This window comes from Grammomys surdaster, unplaced genomic scaffold, assembly GCF_004785775.1.
Source record: "Grammomys surdaster isolate TR1022 unplaced genomic scaffold, NIH_TR_1.0 126182, whole genome shotgun sequence".
NCBI classification, from domain to species: Eukaryota; Metazoa; Chordata; class Mammalia; order Rodentia; family Muridae; genus Grammomys; species Grammomys surdaster.
This window is the reverse complement of record NW_021620988.1, coordinates 5864574-5889855: the sequence shown is the minus strand read 5'-3', so window position 1 is coordinate 5889855 and position 25282 is coordinate 5864574. Positions and strand designations below refer to the sequence as shown.

Below are 25282 nucleotides of genomic sequence, written 5' to 3'. Positions count from 1 at the left end.
GAGGGGGAGGAGGAGGAGGAGGAGGAGGAGGAGGAGGAGGAGGAGGAGGAGGTAAGGAGGTGTCTCTCACTAAACTTGGAGTGTGCTGTTTGGGCCAGTAGCCACCAGGCCCCAGCAATCCTCCTGTCTTCACATCCTGTTCCCACCACACAAGCCCTTGCCACAGTAGCTCTGCAGTTACAAGTGTGCAGTTGTGCCTAGTTTTTTACATGGTACTGGGGATTTGAACTCAGGTCTTCATGCTTGTGTCCTGAAACTCACTCTATAGACCAGGCTGGCCTCAAACTCAGAAATCCGCCTACCTCTGCCTCCCAAGTGCTGGGATTAAAGGTGTGTGCCCCCCCCCCCACTGCCTGGCCTTCCGACAGTTCTTATTATGAAGGGAACACTAAAAATATGTGTTATGTTAAGCATGAAAAACTAGCTTGCTTCTCCTTTCTTTCTCTGACACAGTTATTCAGGAACTATGTTGAGCCCCACCACACTAGTGCACCCTCTGACTTCCTCATATTCTCAGGGCCGGCTATACTTCTTGTGAACACTCTTGCTAGCTTGTTCTTGATCTGGGAGTCTAGAGCACCCGACAAAAGTATGAAGGTCAAGTTGTGAAGAAAACAATCCCAGGTTATATTTTAGCAGCTTCGTTTTATCTGGAACAGAGAAAGAGGATGATTCCAGAGTAAAAAAGAGCATCCTTGAGAGGTTCATTGTGTGGACTCTGATGGTCCCGGTTGTCCTTTGGGACCCATCCACTTGACGCTAGTCTTACGCAGGTGCCAGGAATCGGGAGGACCACAGCTCAGTTAACGAAGGGTAGTAGACAAAACGGCACTTTGGTAGTTTAGCCGAAGTATTGAAATTGCCAAGGAAGAGCACAGTTGATATTTAGAATCTCTAAGACATGGTGTCAGGTCACGTCTTTCCAAAGATGGGTCCATACAATGGGAGCACCAAAGAGTTTTGTTGCTGCTCAATATGGAGGAACAGAAAACAGATTTACCTGCTCCACAAAAGCCACTTTTTTAAAAAGAGGGGAAAATGCGAAGGAAGCCTTTGTAGAGATAACAGATGTCGACTCAGGAAGGATGCTGACCCCTGAGACAAAAGGAGAGCCCTAGCATGACCCCCACCACTACTTCCTTAAGACAGACCCTAGGCCGCAGCTCAGGGAAAGAAAACTCAGAGTCCTGAACTGAGAGGCAGGGAGACCATGCGTGGTGGCTAGAGATCGTACACCAAAATACCAGACACAGACAGGTCGTCAGAAAGAGAAAACTCTGGAAATCTTCAGAGAGCCCGAACCAAATATCGGGCAGGAGGCTGATTAGTGTGTCCACATGAGAAAACTATCCAAGGCCATAGGGGAAAATCCAAAACGATTAGGAAATAGAAAACCTGGCTACTGATAGAGGGTTAGGAATAGTCATAGCAATATCGAAAAAAAATTAATAGTTCATTAGGCATTGAGTCAAATACTTGGGAGGATTTGATCTCAGTGGAGAATAATTATCCCTGGACTGAACATTATCTAACAAAACTTCAAAGTAAGCCCTAAAAGAGGAAAATTGTTTCCAAGTATTCCTGCTACTTCCTAGAACAAAGAATACGAATAGTTATAAGAATATACACAGCATCCAATTAGTCTTCAGTGGTCATCAGAAGATTACCAAGCATGCAAAGAAGCAAGAGACCCCAGGTGTACGGTAGTACAGCGGTAGAGCAAGAACACTTGCCCAGCGTCTATGAGGCTTTGGGTTCAAAGTTCACCATCCAAGAAGCAAGAAATTCTAACTCACAAGAAAGCAACTGATCAACTAAAGTCAAACTAGACAGAAAAAAGCACCAGGATTAGTAGACAGAACTAGAAAAGTTTTTTTTAAGTATCTATTAATGAATTAAACTACAATCAGTAAATGTACCTTTCAAAGCCAAGGGTAAAATAGAGACATTTTCAGATACACAGAAATTGAAAGGATTAACCAGTAGCAACATTGATCTACAGAAAGATTAAAGGTGCCCTTCATACAGCCAGATGCTACTGCTAAATAGAACGATGGGTCTCCTGAGAAATGGATAGAATTAGAAGTTGAAATGAATTTAAATGTATAATTTACATGAATAAATGTATAATTTTCTCATTAATTAAATTAATAAGATATAATTGAGTAAGGATATATATACATATATGTATGTGTATATGCATATATATGTGCGTGTGTGTACATATATACATAAAAATACATAAACATATATTGTGGTGCTTATACACATGAATGAAAGTGTCTAAATACATACTCAAGAGGCAGCACCAAACTATGGAGACACACGTGACAGTGTTGTCAGCAACAATGCACTCTGAGAGGACCTCGTACTCTTCCTTCTTTGTAGACACACTAAGTCAACAGCAACTCCCAGATTAATTTCCCTTTTGTGGGCCATCCCAGTCAGTAGAGAGGCTCTTATACCTTGGGCGAGTGCACCACCACACAAAAACAGGTAGGAAAGGTGGAGACACAGTCTCTTCTACTGGCACAGAGTACTATGCAATGAGGAGAGAACCTCAATTCAGCATTTCCCGACAAAGAAGGAATTGGACACCTCGTGCAGCATCCTAACTTTTCCTGGCCCTACCACAGGAACTGGCTTATGCCTTTCTTGTTCATAATGCTAATAGGGCCAGTGTGTACTAAGTCCTGAGGAGCTACACAAAACAACAGGAAGTCATTTATAACAGCTCCTTCTTCAAGCCATAGAGTGGGAAGAAAACTCCCAGAGTACACATCTAAGAAGGCAGGAGGAGTCAAACCATGCATATAATAACCTCACATCTGTTCTCAGTGCCATCGAATGGACTGGCTTTGGCTTTGCTTGTCTTTGAGCAGTGACAGGGCCAAGCATATATTATATACACAGCTACAAAGAAAACATCAAACTTACAACAGGAGTAGTTCACTACATCTCAGTTGAGCACAGAACAAAATGGTAAGAGATCCAGTGCCCAGTTTTTCCTTGGAGACAGGGAGGGTTGGGCCACACAACCAGCATTCCATCTTCCCTGAGAGCTACTGATTGGCTCCTGTCTTAAGTGCTGATAGGCGTATTCTAGAAGGACAGTTGTTTGGAACTAGCATAAAGGTGAAAAGCCCACAAGGGAAATTCTTTTCCAGTACAAAGCTGATTCATCAAAACTGGGAAAGGTGACAGATGTTCTTTTGTTTGCTTAAATCTCTAATGTGTAGATATCAGTATATACATATACACACATATCAACAAAAATGGGGAAAAAATAGGGAAACAGAATCCAAACAGAGTAAGATTAAAAAAATTTAGAACTTGATCATAATGACAGGGAAATATAGGATTTATTTGACAGAGAATTTAAGATAGCCATCACAGGGCTGGAGATTTAGCTCAGTAGTTGTTAGGATGCATGATGCTGTTGCGGAGGACCTGTGTTCATATCCTAGTACCCACACTGGCAGCACACAACTTCCTGTAACATCAGTTCCAGAGGACCCAACACCCTATTCTGGCTTTCACAGGCATCTGCACACACATCATATACATTACACACACATACACACACACACACACACACACACCTTAAAGAGTCTTCTTGGAGGATAAATTTTATGTTAGATATTCGTAACATAATAAGGTAAAAAATAGGCATTTGAAGTAGAAAGCTACAAATAATTAAACATAAAAGTATGAAAATATATTCATAAATCTAAAGGTCCAGGATTATAAGGGTCAATTCAATTTCAATAAAAATTCCACCAGGGTTTTCCTATAGAAATTGGCAAGTAGATTCATGCACAAATACAAAAGCCTTAGACTTGCCAAAAACAAAAAACAAAACAAAACGAAATCTTTATGAAAGAACAAAGTTGTAGGACTAACTCTGCCTGAGAAGGTGACAGAAATTCAAACTTTAGTTTGGAATAAAACATACAAGCTGATGAATGGAACAGAATGCACGGCTTGGAAAGAGGCCCATGTCTGTGGTAAGGTGACCATGAGCCTGCGATCGAGCCAGGAAGCAGCAGCCTCTGAATCGTTCCTATGGTCCCTGCTGGAGTTTTGGCTCTGACTTTATACTAACAAATGTCAGTACATTTGTCAACGACAAAGGAGATTCAATAGAGAAAAACTAACCTTTTAAGTATACAGCACAGTAATGATTGGCTAAGTCCATGCAGAACTTTGATGAATGTGATGCACTGGATACAGTTAACTAAAATGGACCGGGGAAGCAATGTGAAACCTAGAACTGTAAAACTTATAGAAAACAAAGAAGAAGACTTCTGCTCACTTCAGAAAGGCAATGCTCTCTTGGATATACAAAAAATATGGCTTATTTTTAAAAACTACAAAATTAAATTTTACCAATTTGGAGAATTTTTCTTCTTTGGAAACCATTACTAAGATGAAATTGAGAACCTTAGATACAAGCAAATATGTCTAATACAAAAACTCATATCTAGAATATATGAAGAATTCTCAAAATTTGACAAGGTCTTGGTTTGCTTTCTGATACTGTGATAGACACCATCACCTGAAGCAACTGAGGCAGGAAAGGATCTGTTTTATCTTACACTTCTAGAAAACTAACTGCTCATCCCTGAGAGAAATCAGGGCACAGACACAAGACAGAAACCTAAAGGCAGAACCCCACAGGAAGGCTGCTTACTGGCTCACCAGCCTCACCTTCAGCTGTTGCTCCTACCACTAAGGACCTTCTAGGGGGTGAGGGAGGGGGGAGGACTACCTACAATGGTCTGGGCCGCCACTTCAATCAACAGTCAATTGATAATCAAGAAATGCCACACAGGCCAGTCTGAAGTTTCCTTAACTGAGGCTCCCCACCTAGTGACTCTGGATTACATCACATTGCCAAACAAACCACCACAATAAACAACCCACTTGCCTCAAACAAACCACCACAATAAACAACCTTCTTCTCTTTATCCTTTCTTCCTCCTTCTCCTCCTTTCTTTCTCTCCTTTTTTGATACCTATACTTTGTAAAAACAAAATCAAACAATGTAACATTATGTAAAATGTTTTTTTACCATACTTCTATGTTTTGTTTTCTTTTCTTTTGTTTTCTTTTCTTTTGTCTTTGAGACAGGGTTTCTCTGTGCAGCCCTGGCTATCCTGGAACTCACTCTGTTAGACCAGGCTGACCTTGAACTACAGAGATTAAAGGCCTGCACCACTACTGCCCAGCAATTAGCATACTTTTTTTAAAGGCAGGATTTCACTAGTTTGTTGTTGTTGTTGTTGTTGTTGTTGTTGTTGTCTGTCTGTCTGGCTTGCTTGGCCTAGAATTTGTTATGTACCACACACAGGCTAGCCTTAATGTATCGGTCCATCTGCCTTAGCTTCTTACTACTGGGATTACAGGCATTCACAGCCATGCCCAGCCACAATCCAATTCTTTTTTAGATGAGCAACAGAGTTGAAATGAGATTTTTATAATTACGTTTATTTAATTATTTTGAGGTGGGGCTGTCAGAGCACAAGTTGTAAGAGTCAGTTCTCTTCTTCCATTAGGTAGATTCCCAGAACTGAACTCAGATTCTCAGGCTTGGTGACACACACTTATCTGCTGAGGCATCTCACCAGCCCTTGAACATATTCTTCACTTAAGGAAATACATCAGAAAAAAATGTTTTCACGTGAGAAAAGACTTAACATCAACAATGAGTAAGAAATGGCAGTGTATACTAATGAGATATTATTATATATGCATTAATGAGATATCAATATATGTGCATTAAAATATCTGCGATGTAAAAAGTGACCAAACCAGAAGTTGGAGCCTGTGTACAAACCACACTGCTAGTGGCAATTTAAAACCACATAACCACTTTGTAAAAACAGTTTGATAGCTTCTTTAAAAGTTAAAATACACTAAGCCAGAGCAGTAGCTCTGCCGGTAAAGCGCTTTCAGTGTAAACATGATGACCTAAGTTTGAACCCTAGAACCCACGTGGGCAAGAAGTCACGCTTGGCGGTGCATGCCTGCAAGCTTATCACTGGGGCTGTGGAGACTCGAGGCCTGTTGGAGTTCCCTGGGCAGCCAGCCTAACCCATTGGCAAGACCAGGATCCAATGAGAGATCCTGTCTTAAGAACCAAGGTGGGGGCTGGAGAGCTGGCTCAGCAGTTAAGCGCATGTAGTGTTCTTGCTGATGAGCTAGGTTCAATTCCCAGCATCCATACGGTGGCTCGTAATCATCCATAAACACAGCTCCATTGCATCCAACAGGCACGCACATGGAATACCGGCAAGACATACATACAGAACATAAAATAAACTTAAAAAATAGAACCAAGCTGGATGGTTCCTGATAAGTGGACACTGAACCTGACCTCTAACTTCCTCCGTCTAACCCAGCTAGATATTCCACGTGCATGTATTTGCCCAAGAGTAATAAATGCTCTGATCTTGCAAAGACTTGCACAGAGGTGTTCTCAGTACTTTTATTATAACTGTCCCTAATTAAAAATGACCCAGGTGTTTATTAACAGGTAAAAGGATAGACAATTATAGTAATACAATGAAATACATAGCAATAAAAGATGTACATCTCAGGACTATTGTACTGACATAACCCACATAAAGGATGGTATAATTTCATATATATCCTATTCTATATAAAATTCTAGAATATGAATATAGAATATGAATATCAGCAGATCAATGGTTGCTGGATGAGACAGGCAACACAAGGAGGGATAGACAAATAAAGGCTGTTGAGGAAACTTAGAGGAGACTATAATTAATGTCTTGATTGCAGTGATAACGTCATGGGAAAAACACATACTTAACAAATTGCTTGTTTGAAGTATCTGTAGTTTATTGTGTGTCAATTTCACTTCAGAAAAGCTATAAAAAAAAATCTTTACCCATTGAGTGGATCCTGTTTTCTTCCACATAAATACTTCCCTAGAGAATGATTGGCTGTGGTTTTTCCTGCCACGGGTTACTCGGGTTTATAGTTTGAAACTATACCTCATGGGTATTAAGGAAGGGCTCCTCTGAAGTAAATGAGGATGACAGCCCCCTGTAGCATTAACGTTCAGCCATATGAATACTGCAGCTGTGTTGTACAAATATGTCATGCCAGCATGGTGGAGACAGGAGGCTCAGGGGTCCAAGGCTGTGCGTAGCTGGTGGCCAGAGTGGGGTACATGAAACTCTGTGTCAAAACCAAACAAGACCCAAAAGTAAGAATTTTAATCTATGATCTGCAAAATGTCCATTTGAAGGTTCTAATATACATATAACCATAATATCTATATGCTAGATGGTGATACACTGTAGAACTGTCTTGCTCTAATAAATCAGAGAAAGTATAAATAGATCTTATTTTTCTAATTTTGGTAATTACATTTAGTAATGTTTATAGATAAAAATTAGGTTTGCACAATTTTAAAAATCACAATCCAAGTCAAAGATGACTGACTAACTCAAATTCAAAAAAAAAATAAAACCTGAAACTTTCAGGAAGATGATGGAATATTTTTATTCTCTAAACTTAAAAAAAAATCAGTCTTGTCTCAAAATTTCACATCTTACCTAAGATGGGTTACTCATAAGTTGTGTCTAGTGATTGGGAAGCTCATACTTTGCTGGGGTCCAGCCCCGACAGGGTCAGGCACTGAGGTAGGACACAGCTTTGGACTGATAACCTCTGGCCTTTAATTCTTTCTTACTGTTCTGCACCCAGCCCCATGGCCTCTGGAAATTAACTCTTTTGCTCTCCTGAGGCCAAAAGCTGCTGGCATCTGGCAATTGACTCCTGCCCATAGAAGCAGGGGATTAAGAAAAGAAAGTTATGTGGGCTCTTTTTATGTGGGCTCTTTACTCCCTAACTTAGCCTTCATGAGCCAGACAGAAAGAAAAAGGATAAAGAGAAAGCCATGCATACACATATACACACACATACTTGACCAGGTCTGACTACCTATATCATCAATTGCACAAGTGCATATGCATACCTAAACACATATACATATGCCTACAAATGTATGTATGTACATACATAAAAACATATATGAGTGTGTGTGTATATATATATATATATATGTGTATATATATATATTTACACAGACAGACAGACAGACATATATACATATACCCACATTTGGTAGATGGAGCACACACATAGCCACATGTTATTTTTTTCTCCTTAAACTTTCTTCCTAAAAGTATTTGAATCTGGAATTCTATAAAGTCATTAATTCATCTGAATAGTATTAATTCATGAAAGTTCATCTGCAGGAAACTTGCCCAACAAGTGGGCTATCCCCAGGAAATTATCATGGGAGGTTATCGCAGTGAGGGTCTCCTGGTATCCACGCACACTAAGCCACATAAATGAAGAGCATGGTAATGACAAACAGGAAAAAGAACATCAGTGCAAGAAGCAATCCTGGGACTAAGTCTCTGGAACCATGCCTTACCAGAACGCCCCATCCCTGCAGAACAAGACGGTGGACCATTTCCAAGAAACTGACCTGCCCACTGCAGCTCTACCTGCATGACATCTGTCAATACTTTCATCTCCTCTCAGCAATATTGTTAACTTTCAAAGTGTAAGACTCAGAAAGACAAATGACACATGTATGAGGATGCTGTAATAAAAGTCAGTACTTTGTATGTTAACTTCAAATACTAATAAAGAAAGAAAAGTAAGAAGGAGGAGGGGGGATAGGATAGGGGATTTCTGGGGGAGGGATGGGGAAAGGGGATGACATCTAAATTGTAAATAAATAAAATATCCAATAAAAAATAAAATAAAAGAGAATCAAAAAAAAAGAAAGAAAGAAAGCAGAAAGGGGGACCTAGAAGTAAGGGTACAGGAGTGGGGGGAGGGAAATGTCCATGGGGGAGGGGTGAGAGGAGGAGGGTCCAAGGTATGAGAATGCCATGTTGAAACCTGTTACTCTGTATGTTAATTGAAAACAAATATTCTTAAAGTGCAAAGAAAAGCACAAAGAGAAGTACCATTTATTGTCCTGTGACAGAAAGATATATCGGCATGTTAGCAAAGTGCATATGCACAACTACGGATTCTGATTCTGGATTCTACACTGTGCTGCTATTCTTCCTTTACGATGATAGACTCCACATCCTCCATGGCTAATATAAAAGCTAGAGGAGATTGTTTAGATACATGACGACTAGTTCAGTTTTCTATAACCACTATTAAAGAATTATCTCCTAGGTTCTTTGACAATGTTATAGTTATCTAATACACGAAAGGTCAACTTTATTGTGTTTGGCGATGCTAGCTGTTCTACAAAGCTTTGCAAGTTGATGTTATCTGAAAAAGTTGTCCTTGAGTGAGTGCACAGAAGAAATGTGTGAATTTGGGTACTGTATTAAATGCAGATTCTCATCCTTAGTTTCCTCTCCCTTAGCACTTCCCACTTAATATTTGTGTGCATATGTGCATGAGCATGTGCACATGAGTGAGGACAGGCACATGCATGCCATAGCGCCCATATAGAAGTCAGGGGTCAGAGGTCATCTGTGAGAGGGTACTTCTCTCACCATCCACCTTATTGACATCTCTTTTTTGCTGCTGTGTACTCCAGGATCGCTGGCCTGTGAGCTTTTGAGCCATTTGTCTGTTTCCTCCACCAGCTCATCCAAGCAGTGCTGCTGGAATTACAGAAGCATGCCAACAGCTGCACCTTTTTACATGTCTTCCAGGGATTTGACCTCAGGTTCTCAGACTAACGTGGCTCGTGTCTTTACCAACTGAGCCACCTCCGTGGCCCTCACTATGTGTTTGAGAGGTGTCCAGACATTCGAATTTTTTAGACAAGCATGTCAAGTGTTTTTGCTTTAAAAGAACAATGTAAACGGTCCGAAAGGTACAGTGTGAGAAACAAAAAGAACATGAGAAAGACTGACTCGCTTTGCATTCCAAGTTTACGGCACACGCAAAAGTTTATGTTCAGATGCATCCCACCTTTTAAAAATCACATGCTGAACTATTTTGTTTGTTATTCTATATCAGGAGCAAAAGCCATGATGAAATCTGTGGTACTTGTCACCCTCGGGCTAACTCTGCTGTTAGGAGCACAAGCCATGCCTTCAAGTCGCCTCTCCTGCTACAGAAAGTTGCTAAAAGATCGTAACTGCCACAACCTTCCGGAGGGCAGAGCCGACCTGAAGCTGACTGATGCAAGTATCCAGCATCATTTCTGGGATGGGAAGGGATGCGAGATGATCTGCTACTGCAATTTCAGCGAGCTGCTCTGCTGCCCAAAGTAAGGAAATGACATTTCAAAATGTATTGCTATATTTGTAGAGAAAACCCTTAAAAGATCATCTTTTTACTGTCTTCCGTGTCTCCAAATGATTAATTTATACATAGGCATCTTCATCTTGCAGCGCTGGTATGAAGATAAACTTCTCTGTGATTGTCTCTACACAGAAATTTAAAATATGGACTTTGAAAATCTACACAAAAGCATGTAGTACAATACATCCAACTTTAAAATGTTTTAACATTATTCATATTTTCTAAGGTTGCTTCAATTATTTCATATGATTATAATTATAGCCCAGAAACACACGATTGGTTTTTTAATGTTGCATAGATATAACATTCAATGCTTTATTATGTACCAGTGATGATAATAAGTCTTTTATAGGTGTTAATAAATATCACCCACTCAATAGACTCATGGTTCAGTAACTATGGGGTTTTTTGGTTTGGTTTTGTTTGGTTTTGTTTTTGCTTGTTTTGTTGTTGTTTGTTTTGTTGGTTGGTTTTTGTCTTTTGTTTTTTTATTTTTTTGTTTTGGTTTTGCTTGTTTTGTTGCAGTTTTTTGTTTGTTTTGTTGGTTGGTTTTGCTTTTTGTGTTTTGGATTTTTGGGTTTTGGTTTTGGAGTTTGTTGAGACAAGATCTCAACTATAGCTTAAGCTGGCTGGAACTTGTTGTGTAGACCAGACTGACCTTGAGACTGTGAATACTCAGGGCAATCCTCCCAAGTGCTGAGTTCACAGCATGAGGCACCAGACCTGGCTTAGAACAGCTTCAGAATTGGGTTTGCTGAAATTAATCATGCTTTTAAATAAACTCAAGTACCATTTGTTTTCAAACAGGTCCTAGTTTTATAACGTTCTTGTTGCAGGGTTGTGGTAGAGTTGCATAGGCTAGACAATCTGAGTTGAAGGCTGGCCTGGGCTATACACTGAGACTCAAATTCCAGAAAAACAAAGCCTAAATAAAAAGCTGCAACAGTGCATCAACCTGCTAAATTTTATGTTCAATTCCTACTAACAACAATAACAAAAAAAAATTGATTGGTAATACAAGTGAACTTCCAAGTTGACATTGTAGCTAATTTGAAAAGCAATAAACCTTTTTTTTTTTTTTTTTTTTAGATTAAACAGGTTAGTAAACAGCATCAAGTAAGTCATTGGGACAGAAAATATTAGTAAGGGCTTTGGGAGGATTTTCTAGTTCTACGTATAATTAGAAATGAAACAGTTTTGTTCAAAGCAATTTACATTTTGGAAAATTGGTATATGTTACATATAAAACATTGGGAGTTAATAGATACTTGTAGCTTGATTTTAAGAATATTTTCCTTTGATTAAGGACTGTTTCAAACACTATGATTTTGGATATTTAATACTGGTTCAAATTGCTTTCAACATCTGACATCCTATTTCCATTCTTCTAAGAAGCCTGCAAGGTAGAAAAGACAGATATAAATAAACCTCCTCCCAAGGAAAGAGAGACTGATGTGACCAGTGATACCTCACAGAACCAGCTGATGCTAAAATGGAGACAAAAACCAGGCTCAGACCCAAATGGTGCCCCAAGTGAGGTTTCCAGAGCACTGCCTGTTCAATGCACACTTGACCCTAGACCACAATACAGGCTGAGTCAGGAGCTGTGCAGGGCTGGCCTTCCCATCAGAGTTCAACAAGCCTTGCAGGTGATGCTCAAACATGAGGATGCTTCAGCAGAGCTGTACTAGATGATGTGAGGGCACATGTGAATTTACCTCATGAATCAGTTTTCTATACTATAGTAATTAAATGACAACCAATTATGGCTTTCTTTCATTATTGGATTGTTAAACCAACTTGCTGCCATTCTGTGAGCTTATATTTATTTTCTGATGTAACTTTGTGATTATTACTGTTAACTATTTAAACAGAAGGGTAAACATAAAAAAAATTCTCCTTAACTTTGAGGGTTTTTTTTTCCAGTAGGAACAGAATCACTTTGCAAGCTGTATTTCTAGTAAGTCAGAATCACATAAAAATTTATACTATTCCATGTATTTTTCATATTACCTTATGCTATCTTTCCTACCCCAAAAGATAAGGCTGGCTTTTAAAACATGTTTATATGTACAAATTCTAGAAAGTTGCTTAATGGTTTTCTAAGAAATGTCTAGTGATCTGACTCTTACCCCCAAATTTAAACTTAAATAATCCATTTCCACATCAAAGAACTGAACTGTTTCGTATAGGTTTTGAAATGACCTAATTTTTCCTTTTAGTTACAGACAAATAACAGTATAACATCAATAGTAAGTTGGTGAAAGAAAGCTCAGTTACGTTTTCTGATCCTTGTGCCTCCTGTGGGGAGTCTTTCTACTCATTTTTCTGTATTTTATTTGCCTACAATGAATTGTCTAATCTGAAACTTGGAGCACTATCCATTTTTAACCCACAAAAGAATAACATATACCTTAGTTTTCTGCTGAGTTTAACTGCTGCTTTTTCTTTCAGAGATGTCTTCTTTGGACCAAAGATCTCCTTTGTGATCCCCTGCAACAATCACTAAGGATCTGTATCCATTCTGGAGAACACGGTCCTGAAGTCCTTCACAGTCCCTAATTTCCCACAAACTGTATCAGTATAGCAACCTTTCTGATTTCTGTCCAGTGTATCCAATCCAGCATAGATTCTATAAAGTCTTACTTGCTAGAGTAAACTTGGGCTAATGTGGTAATAAAAGTTGTTTCCACTTGGCTTGTCCCTGTGGACACTGTTAGTACTTCTTAAACTGTTTGGCTGGAGTTTTATTCAGGAATTCACTACATTCAGTAAGAGTACTGTCCCCTAATGGAGAACCACAATCCTGATTCACAGACAGAAAACTTCAGTTGTTGGTTGTCAGTTTTGACCAGTCAAATTGAACAGAAAACCAGATTTCTATTTTTTAAAAACGAACCCATCCTTAGGTATCATTACATGTGATACATCTTTAAGCACATTTTAACTTTCCTGTTTTGAAAAAAAAAAACTTAAAGGTAATATTCTTCGCCCCATTTCTCCAACTCAAGTTTAAGTTATACAAGTCAGAACAGGATTTGAACACCATTCAAACACAAAGTTGTATCCCTAAGACCACAATACATATGCCTAAAGAATCTATTTTCTTTAAGAATAAAAAAGTGCACCTTAAGAGACACAGATAGGGCTGGGGATGTAACTCAGTTGATAGATGATGCCTGACTAGCATGCAGAGCCCTGGGTTCAAACCCCAGCACGACATAAACTGGATATAGTGGCACATGCCTTCAATCTGAGTAGGGACAGGGAGAATGATCAGAAGTTTAAGGACATCACCAGCTACACAGTAAGTTTTAACTCAGTTTGGGCTACATGAGATCTTATCAAAGAAAGAAAAAGAAGACGACATTTTCTAATTGTGAGGAAGCAACTTTGGGTTATAAGCTTGTATCTTAAATTATAATTGTTGACTCATAGAAACCTCCATTATATAAAAACATATTCCATGCTGACTAGGTGCTAACTATTATTAAGATTCTTGGGGTATTAGTAATGAATAAGATAGACATGTCTTCTCAGAACATGTGTTCTAACAATGCTGTCATCATAATGATGCTATTTATAACATGAAGCCTGCCACAGAGAAATAGAGGACACTGTCCAAAGGATTGTGGGGGAAAGTTTGAGACATACCATCTCTCTTTTTTTTTTTAATTCTTTCATATATTACACACTGACCACAGTTTCTTTCCCCTCTTCTCCCAGTCCTTCCCTTCCGCCTCCCCCTTCCCCATACCCCTTCTATTTCACCTCAGAAAAAGGCAGGCTTCCCAGAGGTATCAACCAAGTTATAATACGACTAGGTATCTCCCCTCATATTAAGGCTGGACAAGTCAACCCAGTAGAAGAAAAAGGTCCCCCTAAAGCAGGCAAAAGAGTCAGAGACAGCCCCCACTCCCAGTATTAAGAGTCTCATAAGAAAGACACACTGTATCTTAAAGGCAGCCTAGGAGATACTATCTTGAGACAAAAATGGTAACACTATTCATTGACATACAACTTCAAAGGTCCTGTTTCTGAAGACCCAATCAGAAAGGAGTGTTACTACTGGACTGAGCCAAACAATTTTTGAGTAATCATAATTCTGATCCTCTTAAGAGTCATTGCATAATACCTGTCAGAACATGTTTATAAATACCATGGCATCATTAAAAAGATGGAGAAATTCAATTGTAAAGAAAATGAATAAATTGGTTATCTAAAAAGCATGTGTTTTAATTGGGCTTTCTTTGCTGAATGAACTGGTAATAAAAGTAGACTCATCAGGGCTTAAGAGATGGCTCAGTGGTTAAGAGCATTGACTGCTCCTCCCGGCACCCATGTGGCAGCTCACAACTGTCTGTAACTCAACAACCTCACACCGGCACATGCAGGCAAAACACCAATACATATAAAATCGATTTATTTTAAATTCTTTATTTTAAAGTAGACTCAACAAAGGAAGTCTTACCTTTTTCTTGGACCATTGATCAGAGTGCTAAATAAGGAAAAAGCATCAGTAATCTGTTTCAGTTTGCATTTTGTCTGACAGATAAGTTCATAATCCATGGTCTATGTAGCGACACACGAGGAGAGAGAAAGCCGACGCGAAGCACCAAGTCCTTTAAGTAAGCATTTCCTTGCTGCAATCAAAACCTGATGTGAAAACACCATTTGAGTAAGCCAGTTTAATCTATTTCCTTCTCAGAAAGGCAAGTTTCTTCATGACAGGACAAGGGAGTCTACATTTCAGAAGGCTCACGTGCATCCAGCATTTTCTGGATCTTTGTCTTTGACTTTCTGCGTCCTTTTTGCTCTTGGCCCCATGTTGCAGAATTCAACGGTGACTGTGATACTTGAATAGCTCATCTCTTCCTGAAAGAATTCTTTTCCTTGCAGTGCCAAGGGCTCCTTCAGGGTGTGCTTTGTTAGAAAGAGAAGTGATCCTAAAAATGACGGGAGTGTTAAAAGCAACATAGACAACCATTTCAGGAGGAAGGGCAAGGTGATGGCTGTTCTTGGTTGTTGACTTGACTATGTCTGAAATGAACTACAGTCCAGAAATGGAAGGCTCACCTGTGATCTAGATCTTGAGGCTGGAAGACAGGTTTCTGACCTGGCTCTTAACATGGAGATCTCAGGCATAGTGGCCATGAAAATCTTAGGCCCAAGCAAGGTAGTACACATCTTTAATTCCAGACTAAGGCAAGCAGATCTCTGAGCTCAAGGCCAGCCTGGGACAAAGCAAGTTTTAGATCCAGATGTAGTGGCACATACCTTTAATTTGGGCTACCCATAAGGACATTGGAAGAAGGAAGATTCACTCTTCTTTGACTGCTTGCACTTACTTGCCAGCAGATCTGTTGGAACCTACTTCTACAGAAGACCAGCTTAAACAACTAGTCCAGTGGGACTGAGCAACTACTAGATTTTTGGACTTCCCATTCACAGCTGCCCATACACACACACACATATACACCTAAAGCTAACAAACTCAGTACACAGTTGTAGTAATAACACACAAAATCATTGTTACTATACCATTAATGGACAAGACACAAAATTAAGAAAACCACTTTAATTTATAATAGCATCACAAGAATGAAACATCTAGCAACAAGCTTAACCAAGGACATTAATAAGGACAATGGAAACAATACAATTCTACACAAATAAATTCAAGAAAACCTAGGTACATGAAAAGACTCTGAATGCATGGGTTAGAGTGCTTAATACAATTCAGATGGAAATCTCAGAACAGTATGCATATCCAATGCCATCCTGCTGGGAAAAGACATCTCTTTAAATTCATATGCAATTTCAAGAGACCAAGAATGATGAGAATAAGAACAAATAATATGACTTGATGTTAAGACTTATAACAATGCTGATAAATCAATGGGAAAGACTCGAAAGTCCAGACATAAACCCCAATATTCTTGACTAAGTTATTTTCCACAAGGGAACTAAGACCACTCAGTGAGGAAATGGTATCTTCTCAAAATGATGCTTTGACACTGGTTAGCCATAAAGAGAGTATTAATTTTTACCGGGTTGGATTAGCAATGGATTCTAGACTTCAGGCCAAAAGTAGATCCACAAAAGGAAAGATATACTACCCAAGGTGAAAATGTAAAACTTTAGTGCACTGAAGAACACTGCAAAAAATGTGGAAGAGTGAACCTTTGGAAATCTCTAATAAAAGTTAAATACCCAGACTAGAGAATTCCTGCAACTAAATGAAAAAGAGGAACAGCTGAGTTTTAAAAAAAAAAAACAAAAAAAAATCTTAACTTTTTATACAAAGAATATATTTAAATTATCTATATGCCTATAAAATATTCAATATCATCGGTAAGTATATATAAATCAAGGGCTAGAACTATGGCTTGGTGATTAAGAGCACTTGCTGCTCTTACAGAGATCCTGGGTTCAATTCCCAGAATCTACCTACATACTGGCTCATGCATGGCTGTAACTCCTGTTCCAGGGGTCCCAATGCCTCTTCTGGCCCCTGAGGTCACCTACAAACATGTGGGCTCACAGATAGGGAGGTGCACACAAAAGAACATAAATAAAAGTAAATCTTAAAAATTATATAAATCAAAGCTACAATAAGATAGCACTTCATACCTCTAGCATGGCTTTAATTAAGAAAAAATGTACAGGCCAGGTGTGGTGGCACACACCTTTAATCTCAGCCCTCAGCAGGCAGAGGCAGCCTGGATTACATAACAAATTCTAGGAGAGCCAGAGTTCTATAGGAGAGGGACCCTGTCTCCTTTTCCTCCTAATGGGTTGCCTCATCCAGTCCTGATAGAAGGGTTTGTGCCTAGTCTTATATCTTATTATGTTGTGTTTGGATGATATCCCTGGCAGGCCTGCTCTTCTCTGAAGGAAATGGAGGGGGAGTGGATCTGGGGGAGAGGGGAAGTGGTGGGGAGTGGGACTGGGAGGAGTGAAGGGAGGGGAAACTGTAGTGTTGTATGAGAGAAGAATAAGAAAGAAAAGAGAAAGAAAGAACAAAAGAAAGGAAGGAAGAGGGAGGGAGGGAGGAAGGGAAGAAGGGAAGAAGGGAAGGAAGGAAGGAAGGAAGGAAGGAAGGAAGGAAGGAAGGAAGGAAGGAAGGAAGGAAAAGGTGGAACTGGCAAATTTTCAAGCCATTGATGACAATAATGTAAAATACCTGGGCTTGCCAGGGATATCAACCAAAAGCAGCATAATAAGATGCAATAACTAGGCACAAACCCTTATCAGGATTGGGGAATGCAGTGAGACTACCCATTAGGAGGAAAAGGATCCAAAGAGCAGACAAAGGAGACAGGGTCCCTCTCCTATAGAACTCTGGCTCTCCTAGAATTCACTATGTAGTCCAGGCTGGCTCTGCCTTCAGAGGGCTGAGATTAAAGGTGTGTGCCACCACACCTGACCTGTACTTTTTTTCCTAATTAAAGCCATGCTACTTGGGTATGAAGTGGGTATGTGTCATTTTGACACAGCTAAGAAAACCAAACCAACCAACCAAACAAACAAACAAAAAAACCCCACACCCATCTTGTCCCAGAAGTCTCTGGGGCACTGCAATAAGCTTTCCACGATGCCTAGAATCATGGTTTCTGCTCACCAGTGTTCTAACAACATTATAAATGGTTCTAAGGAACCAAACACCAGCTGCTTCATTTTCTGGTCAAGAATATAACCAGAACCAAAGTAGACTCACCTCCTTAATGAATCAGTACTGTAGAAGCATACTGTAGCTGTGTTTCTCAGCTTCCGGTACATTTTTTTCTCAGCTGGAGACCTTTGGCAGTGTCTAGAGGTAATTCTCTGTGTATCTCTGGCTGTCCTGGAACTCACTCTGTAGATCAGGCTGGCCTCAAACTCAAAAATCCGCCTGCCTCTGCCTCCCAAGTGCTGGGATTAAAGGCGTGCGCCACCACTGCCTGGCTTACATCTCAGAGCCTGGCACTTAAAGGTCAATGTCATCATGAGTGCTGCTGCTCACCTTCCTACAACACAGGACTATAGCCAAGATGTCACAGGTTCAAACCTTCACCTTGAAGAAGTCTGAGCGACATTAGTCTTATCCATTTCCAGCCTGAAGTTTGTAAGCGTTCTTAGGACACTTTCCTGGAGCCGTTTTCAGTTTTGATGTGACAAGCTAAAACCCTGATGTGTGACACTAAGCACTTAGCCGAGCGATACAATTCCAAGAGAAAAAGACACTACAAATCAAGCACCGACAGGGAACAAAGCATAAGAAAATATAAAGCAATACCAAGCCTTAAACAAAGAGCTCATTACACATCCAGACTTCTCCAGCCTCAGACAAGGTTTGGTTTGGAGACAGGGTTTGCTATGTAGCACGGTTGGCCTCTAACTTGGGTTCCTCCTGCCTCAGCTTCCAGAGAGCTGGGATTATGAACAATCACAACACAGCAGTTTTATTAACAGCAGTCTGGATGTGCAAAGCAAACAGCACAGAATGTAAGTTTTGTTTCTATGTTCATGTCACATCAGTCTGAAGAAGTAATTAACTCCAGTCCTTAGGCCCACTTTCAGCAAGCACTGCGCTTAACTTTGCTGGGATGTTGGGGTGTCTTTGGAAAGAGGGAGGCACAAAAACAACTCTTTTTTTTTTCTGCATAGGTCTTCAAGGAAGAATATCAATGCATAAAGGGAAATTTAAAAGTGGTTGAAAATCAATGGAAGTCTAATTTTCAAATTTGCTAACATACATTGTAAAGCACTTAAAAAAAAAAAAAAGACCCTGTCTCAAAAAACCTGAAAAAAAAAAATGGTGGTAGCCAGGTGGTTAGCTGTGCATGCCTCTAATCCCAGCATTCAGGAGGCAGAGACAGGCAGCTCTCTGAATGTGAGGCCAATCTGGTGTACAGAGTGAGTTCCAGGGCATCCAGGGTTACACAGAGAAACAATCAAAACAAAACAAAACCAAAATAAGAAGGCTTTGTTGCTAATCAAATTGGCCTAGGGGAGGCACGTGGGTCTGTCATTCCTCCTTTACCTTTAATTACTTGGAATTTGTAAGAAAAGCTTACAAAATAAGAACTTTTACCTGAAATCTTAATACCGGTCCCAGAAAGCTTAAAACAAAACAAAAAAAAAAGTTTCATAAAATAAACAGGCTGAAGCAGCTGTACTAGTAATAACCTTTATTTAAAATATGTTGAATCTAGGAAGCTCAGTTTAGATGAGTTTCCAACTAATTATTAGAATCAAAAAACGACAACAACAAAAACAGAAAGCCAAAAAAAAAAAAAATCCTCAGTAGAAAAAATACACAAGAACATTTCTACATCTGAAAAACAGTAAACATTCTTTACAGGCAGACATCTATGTGCTAGTGTGAACAGCATCTCTCCTAGTGAACACCACTGTCGGCCTTGAGATCTGACTTGTTCTTGTCGTTCCTTACTGAGTAGATGAAACATGTTAAGGTGTCTTTTTCGTTCACTGGAATAGACTTAAAGTGGCAACCAACTATCTACAAAAAAAGAAAAAAAAAGGTTAGATAGAACAGATGCTATGAGCTTGGTAAAAGATACTTTGCCAAAGTGCTATGTGACCACAGATACTTTTAAAAATTAAGCTGTCTTAACAAAATATTAACAAGCTCCAAAGCATGTGAAAACAAGATATTATAAACCAAAGACAGTCTGATTTCAAAGGCTCAGTTAACATGCTCTGATTCTGAGGATTTTACCCTGCTTTTCGTGACTTGATTAATGTAAACTTGTTAAAAGTATTTTCCCTTTAAACTTTTCAACTTCAGTTTGCAAACTACATATTCTTAAACCTTAACTACCAATGAAATAAAACAGAACTGATGTCCATCCTATGAGGGTTTAGAGTGTATTCACAGGAAAAGAATAATATAAAGAAAAAAAAACTCTTAGTAACAAACTATACCATAAATATCGGTATAACTGATATTAATTCTTAAGTTTCTTGCAAATTTTTCTGAATGAAAGTTAAGAATGGAAAATTCCAGGACCTAGAGGGATGTTCAACAGGACTGTTTTCCTGTCTTTTACTACACAAATCTAACACGTACACCACAACTACCGCCAGATGAGAGGCTGAGTGGCTGGTATCCGTATTCAGATTCAGGACTGCCTGCTTTTCTAGAATAGAAAATAACTCTGAACTAACACAACTGGTTTTCAAGACCAGATTTTAAGAGCTTGAGATCTGAGTTCATATTTTGCATTAGATCTTGGCTATTTGTTATAGAACAGGGATAACTACACTAGATTAATGTCTAGTATACTTCATTACAGTAGGGAATGTTTTCATATTCATGTACTGTGCAACAGAAAAAGGATGAGAGCTTTGAAATAAATTTAAAGAAAAAAATTTTGGTTGCCTAGGCAAGAAAGACAGGAGAAAATTTGGCTAGTTTAGCATACTGAATTTTAACGTTAGAGCTTTCTACAAAAATGGCAGATCATATTTATCTTTTATTTATGCACATCAGAAATGTAGGCTAACTACTAATGTCCAACTGAAGAATATAAGAAAACTCTTACGTAAATATATATGTATTGATACACATATACCTACATATTTCTGATGTGTCTATTCAGTGGAAATGTTTGCTTTAGATATAAAGTATAATCATTTAAATCTGTAAATATTTTAAAAGTTCACAGATTTTGTGGCTTTATTACTTCTTACACACACACATACACACATACATACACACTACTAGCTTCCAAGACACAGCAAAGGAACTGAAGTCCCATATAAAGCAAACTTTACATTGAAGCTTTATTTTTGTTCTTTCTCTTAATGTAAAGAAAGTATCCTCTACTTAAAAACAATTGCTAACAAAAGCAAATGTATCTTGAACATCAAATTAGAAAGTAACGAAAATTCTGTTTCAGGGCTCATCTGTAGGCTGATTCCACAGAAACTTCTAAAACGAAATTCTAATAAATCCGTGTAAGCTTATTTATTTTCCATCCCTCAATGGAAATATTCCACTTATATTCCAATCCATATTTATATCCCATCTCTCAATAAATATTCATTGAATAATTAGAAATTTAAAACAGAATTCTCGAATGATATAAAAAAATTCTCACCGAATATTTATTCTGAAAATCATTATCAAAAGATGCTGTATACACTCTGAATATAATCTACTAAGTACTCATTGGAAGAGATTTCCTAGGTGGTAGACAGAGGTTTCAAACAACTATATTCTTCTACAATAGACCTGTTAACTTTGACTTTACTGCATGTAATATACTACTCAATATACTACATTTATCTATTTCACCATCACTTAATGATATCGTGTTGGTGTGAACAGGATTGTTTAAACAGTATAAAGCTTATTTATGTATACCTCCACAAGTTGCGCTTTATTTAGACCTGGTCTGGTTGGAAGCTTGAAGTGTCTTTTGTATCTTCTAAGTGTATTTACTTGTAATTGGTACAAATCAACCTAGGGAAAAAAAATTAATATATGAATTAATTCACTCTGCTGAAAAGATAGCATTGATCTGTATGGCACTTCAGTACAATGACTTCACTTACATACACAATCAGACCTGTAATTAATTAAACAGTTAATATCCACCTTTGGGGGGATATCCATTGTAAACTTTTGGAGAAACAAAAGAGGAAGTTGTACGTCAGCAACTGTAAGAATGTCATCTGAGATTTAATATTAGTATAAACACATCTTCACTGACTAATTTTGAGATTTCTCCAATGCTTTAAATGGTTAAAAAGGAGCTCAAATATTTACAGAATGGTTTTGGAATTGCCAGCATGCTTATGATTTAACATAGAGAAAACCCTGCCTTCTACCTCTGGAGTGTCGATGTCCTGAACAGGTGAGTCTCCTCCATCATCATCACTTCCTTTCCTCTTCCTTCTGTTCCGAACACTCTGAATTAGGTTCTTATGATAGTCACAAATGTAAAGATGCCTTGCCTGAAAAGGAAGAAGTTTCAAAGACTGTGAGTCCAGAAAAAACACAGCTGAATATTAATAAAATGCATAGGCCCAGGTGACTGACTAAAAATAGTCTAACAGGCCACTTTTAAGACTATGTAATGTTTCTTTACAATATTTAAATGTTGTAACATTAGCAATCTGGCGATACTGTTAAGAAAAAGTGTGTGGGGAGGAGTAGCAAGTGGTGGGCAGGTAGTACCGTTGGAAAAGGCAGGCAGGCAGGCAGGCAGGCAGGCAGAGGAAGAGAAATTTCAATCCTCTGGGTTTTGTCATCAAACTGCATCGAGGGTGACCTAAATAAGTTAGCTCCTGCTGATTTTGACTTAAGGGGAGAGGTGACATTGCCCACAATTCTGTACTTGTTAGTATTTTCTCTAGCTTGAGAGCAGCAAATTATATTAACGGTAGGTATATGCCTCCTGATTTTCTAATTAGATAGTCAAAGTCTACACAGATACAAAGTATACATTTTTTTTTTTACAAATGTGCCATTGAATTCATGTCCTATGTTTAAATTTCAAGCCCTAAGGTTTCTTTTTAAGAATTAAATGAACGTATTTCTCTGTATTATGTGTTTTCAATTAAAGGAAACTGAAATTATTCACGTTCACTTGCAAAGTTTCTCACGGACCCTACTGAGAAACTGCCTAAACAGAATCATAAATAAACTTTTCAAAACATTTAATTACTCGGGCATTTTAGAGTTGTATACGGTGGGATAGTAAATACTGAGCTGATTGACATTCTCCCCCACCCCCTTTTAAGGCTACAATTAAAGGCCGAATGAACAGGCTTTTAAATTGACTTCCAAGCTAAGGACAAGTTAAAAATATACAGGATGTAAGGAGGTTCTGTATCTTGTTCTTCATTTGCCATCAGTCAGAGCTCTGAAAAGTAGCAATGGAATTCTCTGAAACCTCATAGCTGGCCAAAACAGCAGACGTGCATAAAGACAGAAAAAGAAATCCCGATGGCTGCCGAGAGGGTTGTAAAACCGCAGAGGCTTATTTGCAGCCTTGGTTCGGAGCAGCTGCCCGAAGAGCTGACACCGCAAACGCCGTTTGCAAACGCCGTTTACAACCGTCTTTCTGCAAGGCAACTGGTGAGCTCGGCTTGCCTGTCTGTGTTCAAGAGAAAGAGAACAACGAGGAGGAAAGAAAAATAGAAAAAGAAAAAAAAAGGCAGGATTGTGGGGTCCAGCCAGACTCTACTTTCTCTAGAGGAGTGGAGCTGCTCCCTAGGGCAGACACCGGCTCTGGCAGCAAAACAAAGGCGCCTCCATTCCAGAAGGGACTGCCCGGCCGCGAGAAAACTACTCTGGCCCCTCGGTGCTGCGGTCCCCTTTGTTTCGTTTCCAGATCGCGGCAAAGGAGGAAGAGGGAAGCCTGGCGTGGGAGACACGCGAGGCAGCGGGAGTCCGGGTGAGGGGCGGAGGGGACCCGCACCACTGCGCGAGCGCGCGCTGGGGGTTGGGGGGGGAGGTGGCCGGAGTTGCAGGGACTTTGTTTCAATCAGAGAATCACTAATCCCACCTGCAGCCTAGTCTCTGAGACTCGTGAACCCCGCCAACGATCCGGCGGGGCATGCAGGCTAGGGCAGGATAGGGCAGGGCAGGGCAGGGCAGGGCGGTCCTGGAGCCACTTACACTCTTATCCAGCTCGATCTTCACCTTCTTCTGAGAGATGCTCTTCTGGATCCTCTTGCTGAAGCTGGCGTTGCCAGCTGCGCGCCCGCACCGCTCACCGTCCTCTCGCAAACAACAGAGTTGCCCGGGGCCGGGACCGGCTGCTCCAGGTGGCCCAGAAGCCGACACCGCACCGGCACCGGGTACCTCTGCCCCACCGCCGGCTGCGTTCCCATTCCCCGCCGAGGCGGCGGCAGCTGCAGCAGCGACCACCGCGGCCACGGCGGCGGCCGCGTCCCCGCCTCGGCTCATCTCCTCCGGAGTGAAGCCGTTCATGTCTGCCAGTTCGGGGGCGCCACCACGGAGCCCCGCGCGCAGCTCCGCTCCGCCTCCTTCCCCTGGGCGGCCGTTCACTCCGCACCCCAAGTCTGGCGGTGGCACGGTCCGACGCCCAGAGTCCAGGGCCAGCCGGTCTGTCGGTGCTGGAATAGCGGCCGGTTCCTGTGACTGTGATCAGAAGTGGAGTGGCGCCTAGAAAGGGGACCCCACTCACTGTCACATGGAGACTTCAGCAGTTGGACCGCGGCTCCTCCGCCTCCTTCCAACCCCAGAACCTGCGCGAGGGAGACGCCCCTCCTCCAGCCCCGCCCCTCCCCTGCCGCGCGGCCCCACGGGAATGGTAGTTCTTGGTCTCGGAGCTAACTTGCGCTCTGTTCTAATTACGTGCGGGACCGGCGGGACAAACTACTCATCCCAGCATGCAACGCGCGGCAAGCAGCCCGTGGTTCTTTTTTTTTCCGTTCCAAGCACCGGGCAAATCTGACTGTGAGGTCAGGCTTTTACTGTGTTTTCTCGCCTCTGTTCTCTCCTGCGAGCAAGGGCTGGTTTTAGCTCCTGTTGTTTCTCAAAGTTCGTGTTCAGACCGCCAGCTGATTCCTGGGAAGAAGCATAGATTATGTGTATGTGGTGGGGTAGTAAGGATTAAGTGAGAAAAAGTTTACAGGCTGTTTGGTATTTATGGAAAAAACTCGGACTACCTAGCGCTTTTTAGGCAGCGAGCCCTGCGTCTCCATCTCCACGCCGCAGCTAACTTCTAGAGCGTGAAAGGTCTTCGGCACACTCGTGTGCCAGTAGATTGACAGGCATAGGGCTGCTTGTCGCCTCTACTGCAGCTTGGATTTCTTTCAAACGGATCTAAGAGGGTTTAAGACCATTTAAAGGAACCACTCTGGTGTCACGCCTGCTGACTGCTCCTCAAAAACTTCTCAGCGCTGGCTGTAGGGGACGAGGACGGAGAAACCTCTTCTTGAGTCACATACATGCGTATATGTGCGCTTG

General features: G+C 40.4%; 2 protein-coding genes across 2 annotated transcripts in view; one reads left to right on the top strand and one right to left on the bottom strand.

Annotated features, from left to right (window-relative positions):
- The window catches only part of Scrg1 (stimulator of chondrogenesis 1), a 20351-nt gene extending 7327 nt beyond the window's left edge, over positions 1 to 13024 (top strand). The window contains exons 2-3 of the mRNA XM_028757722.1: positions 10042 to 10294; positions 12784 to 13024. Coding sequence (XP_028613555.1) covers positions 10053 to 10294; positions 12784 to 12838 — 297 coding nt within the window. The 5' untranslated portion in view covers positions 10042 to 10052 and the 3' untranslated portion in view covers positions 12839 to 13024. The remainder of the gene's footprint in view (positions 1 to 10041; positions 10295 to 12783) is intronic.
- A 6463-nt stretch (positions 13025 to 19487) lies between these two features.
- Sap30 (Sin3A associated protein 30) lies at positions 19488 to 24567 on the bottom strand. The gene is made up of 4 exons (XM_028757773.1): positions 23966 to 24567; positions 22171 to 22296; positions 21704 to 21802; positions 19488 to 19834 (listed from the first exon to the last, which is right to left on the bottom strand). The coding sequence occupies exons 1-4, from the start codon at positions 24278 to 24280 to the stop codon at positions 19712 to 19714; spliced, it is 663 nt and encodes a 220-aa protein (XP_028613606.1). The 5' UTR covers positions 24281 to 24567; the 3' UTR covers positions 19488 to 19711.
- Between the last annotated feature and the right edge of the window lie 715 nt (positions 24568 to 25282).

Coding starts and splice junctions, on each gene's coding strand:
- Sap30 (XM_028757773.1), bottom strand. CDS start 24,280: ATGAACGGCTTCACTCCGGAGGAGATGAGCCGAGGCGGGGACGCGGCC. Junction 22,297..23,965: donor AGATCGAGCTGGATAAGAGT/GTAAGTGGCTCC, acceptor CTTCCTTTTCAG/GCAAGGCATCTTTACATTTG. Junction 21,803..22,170: donor AGGACATCGACACTCCAGAG/GTAGAAGGCAGG, acceptor TTTTTTCCCTAG/GTTGATTTGTACCAATTACA.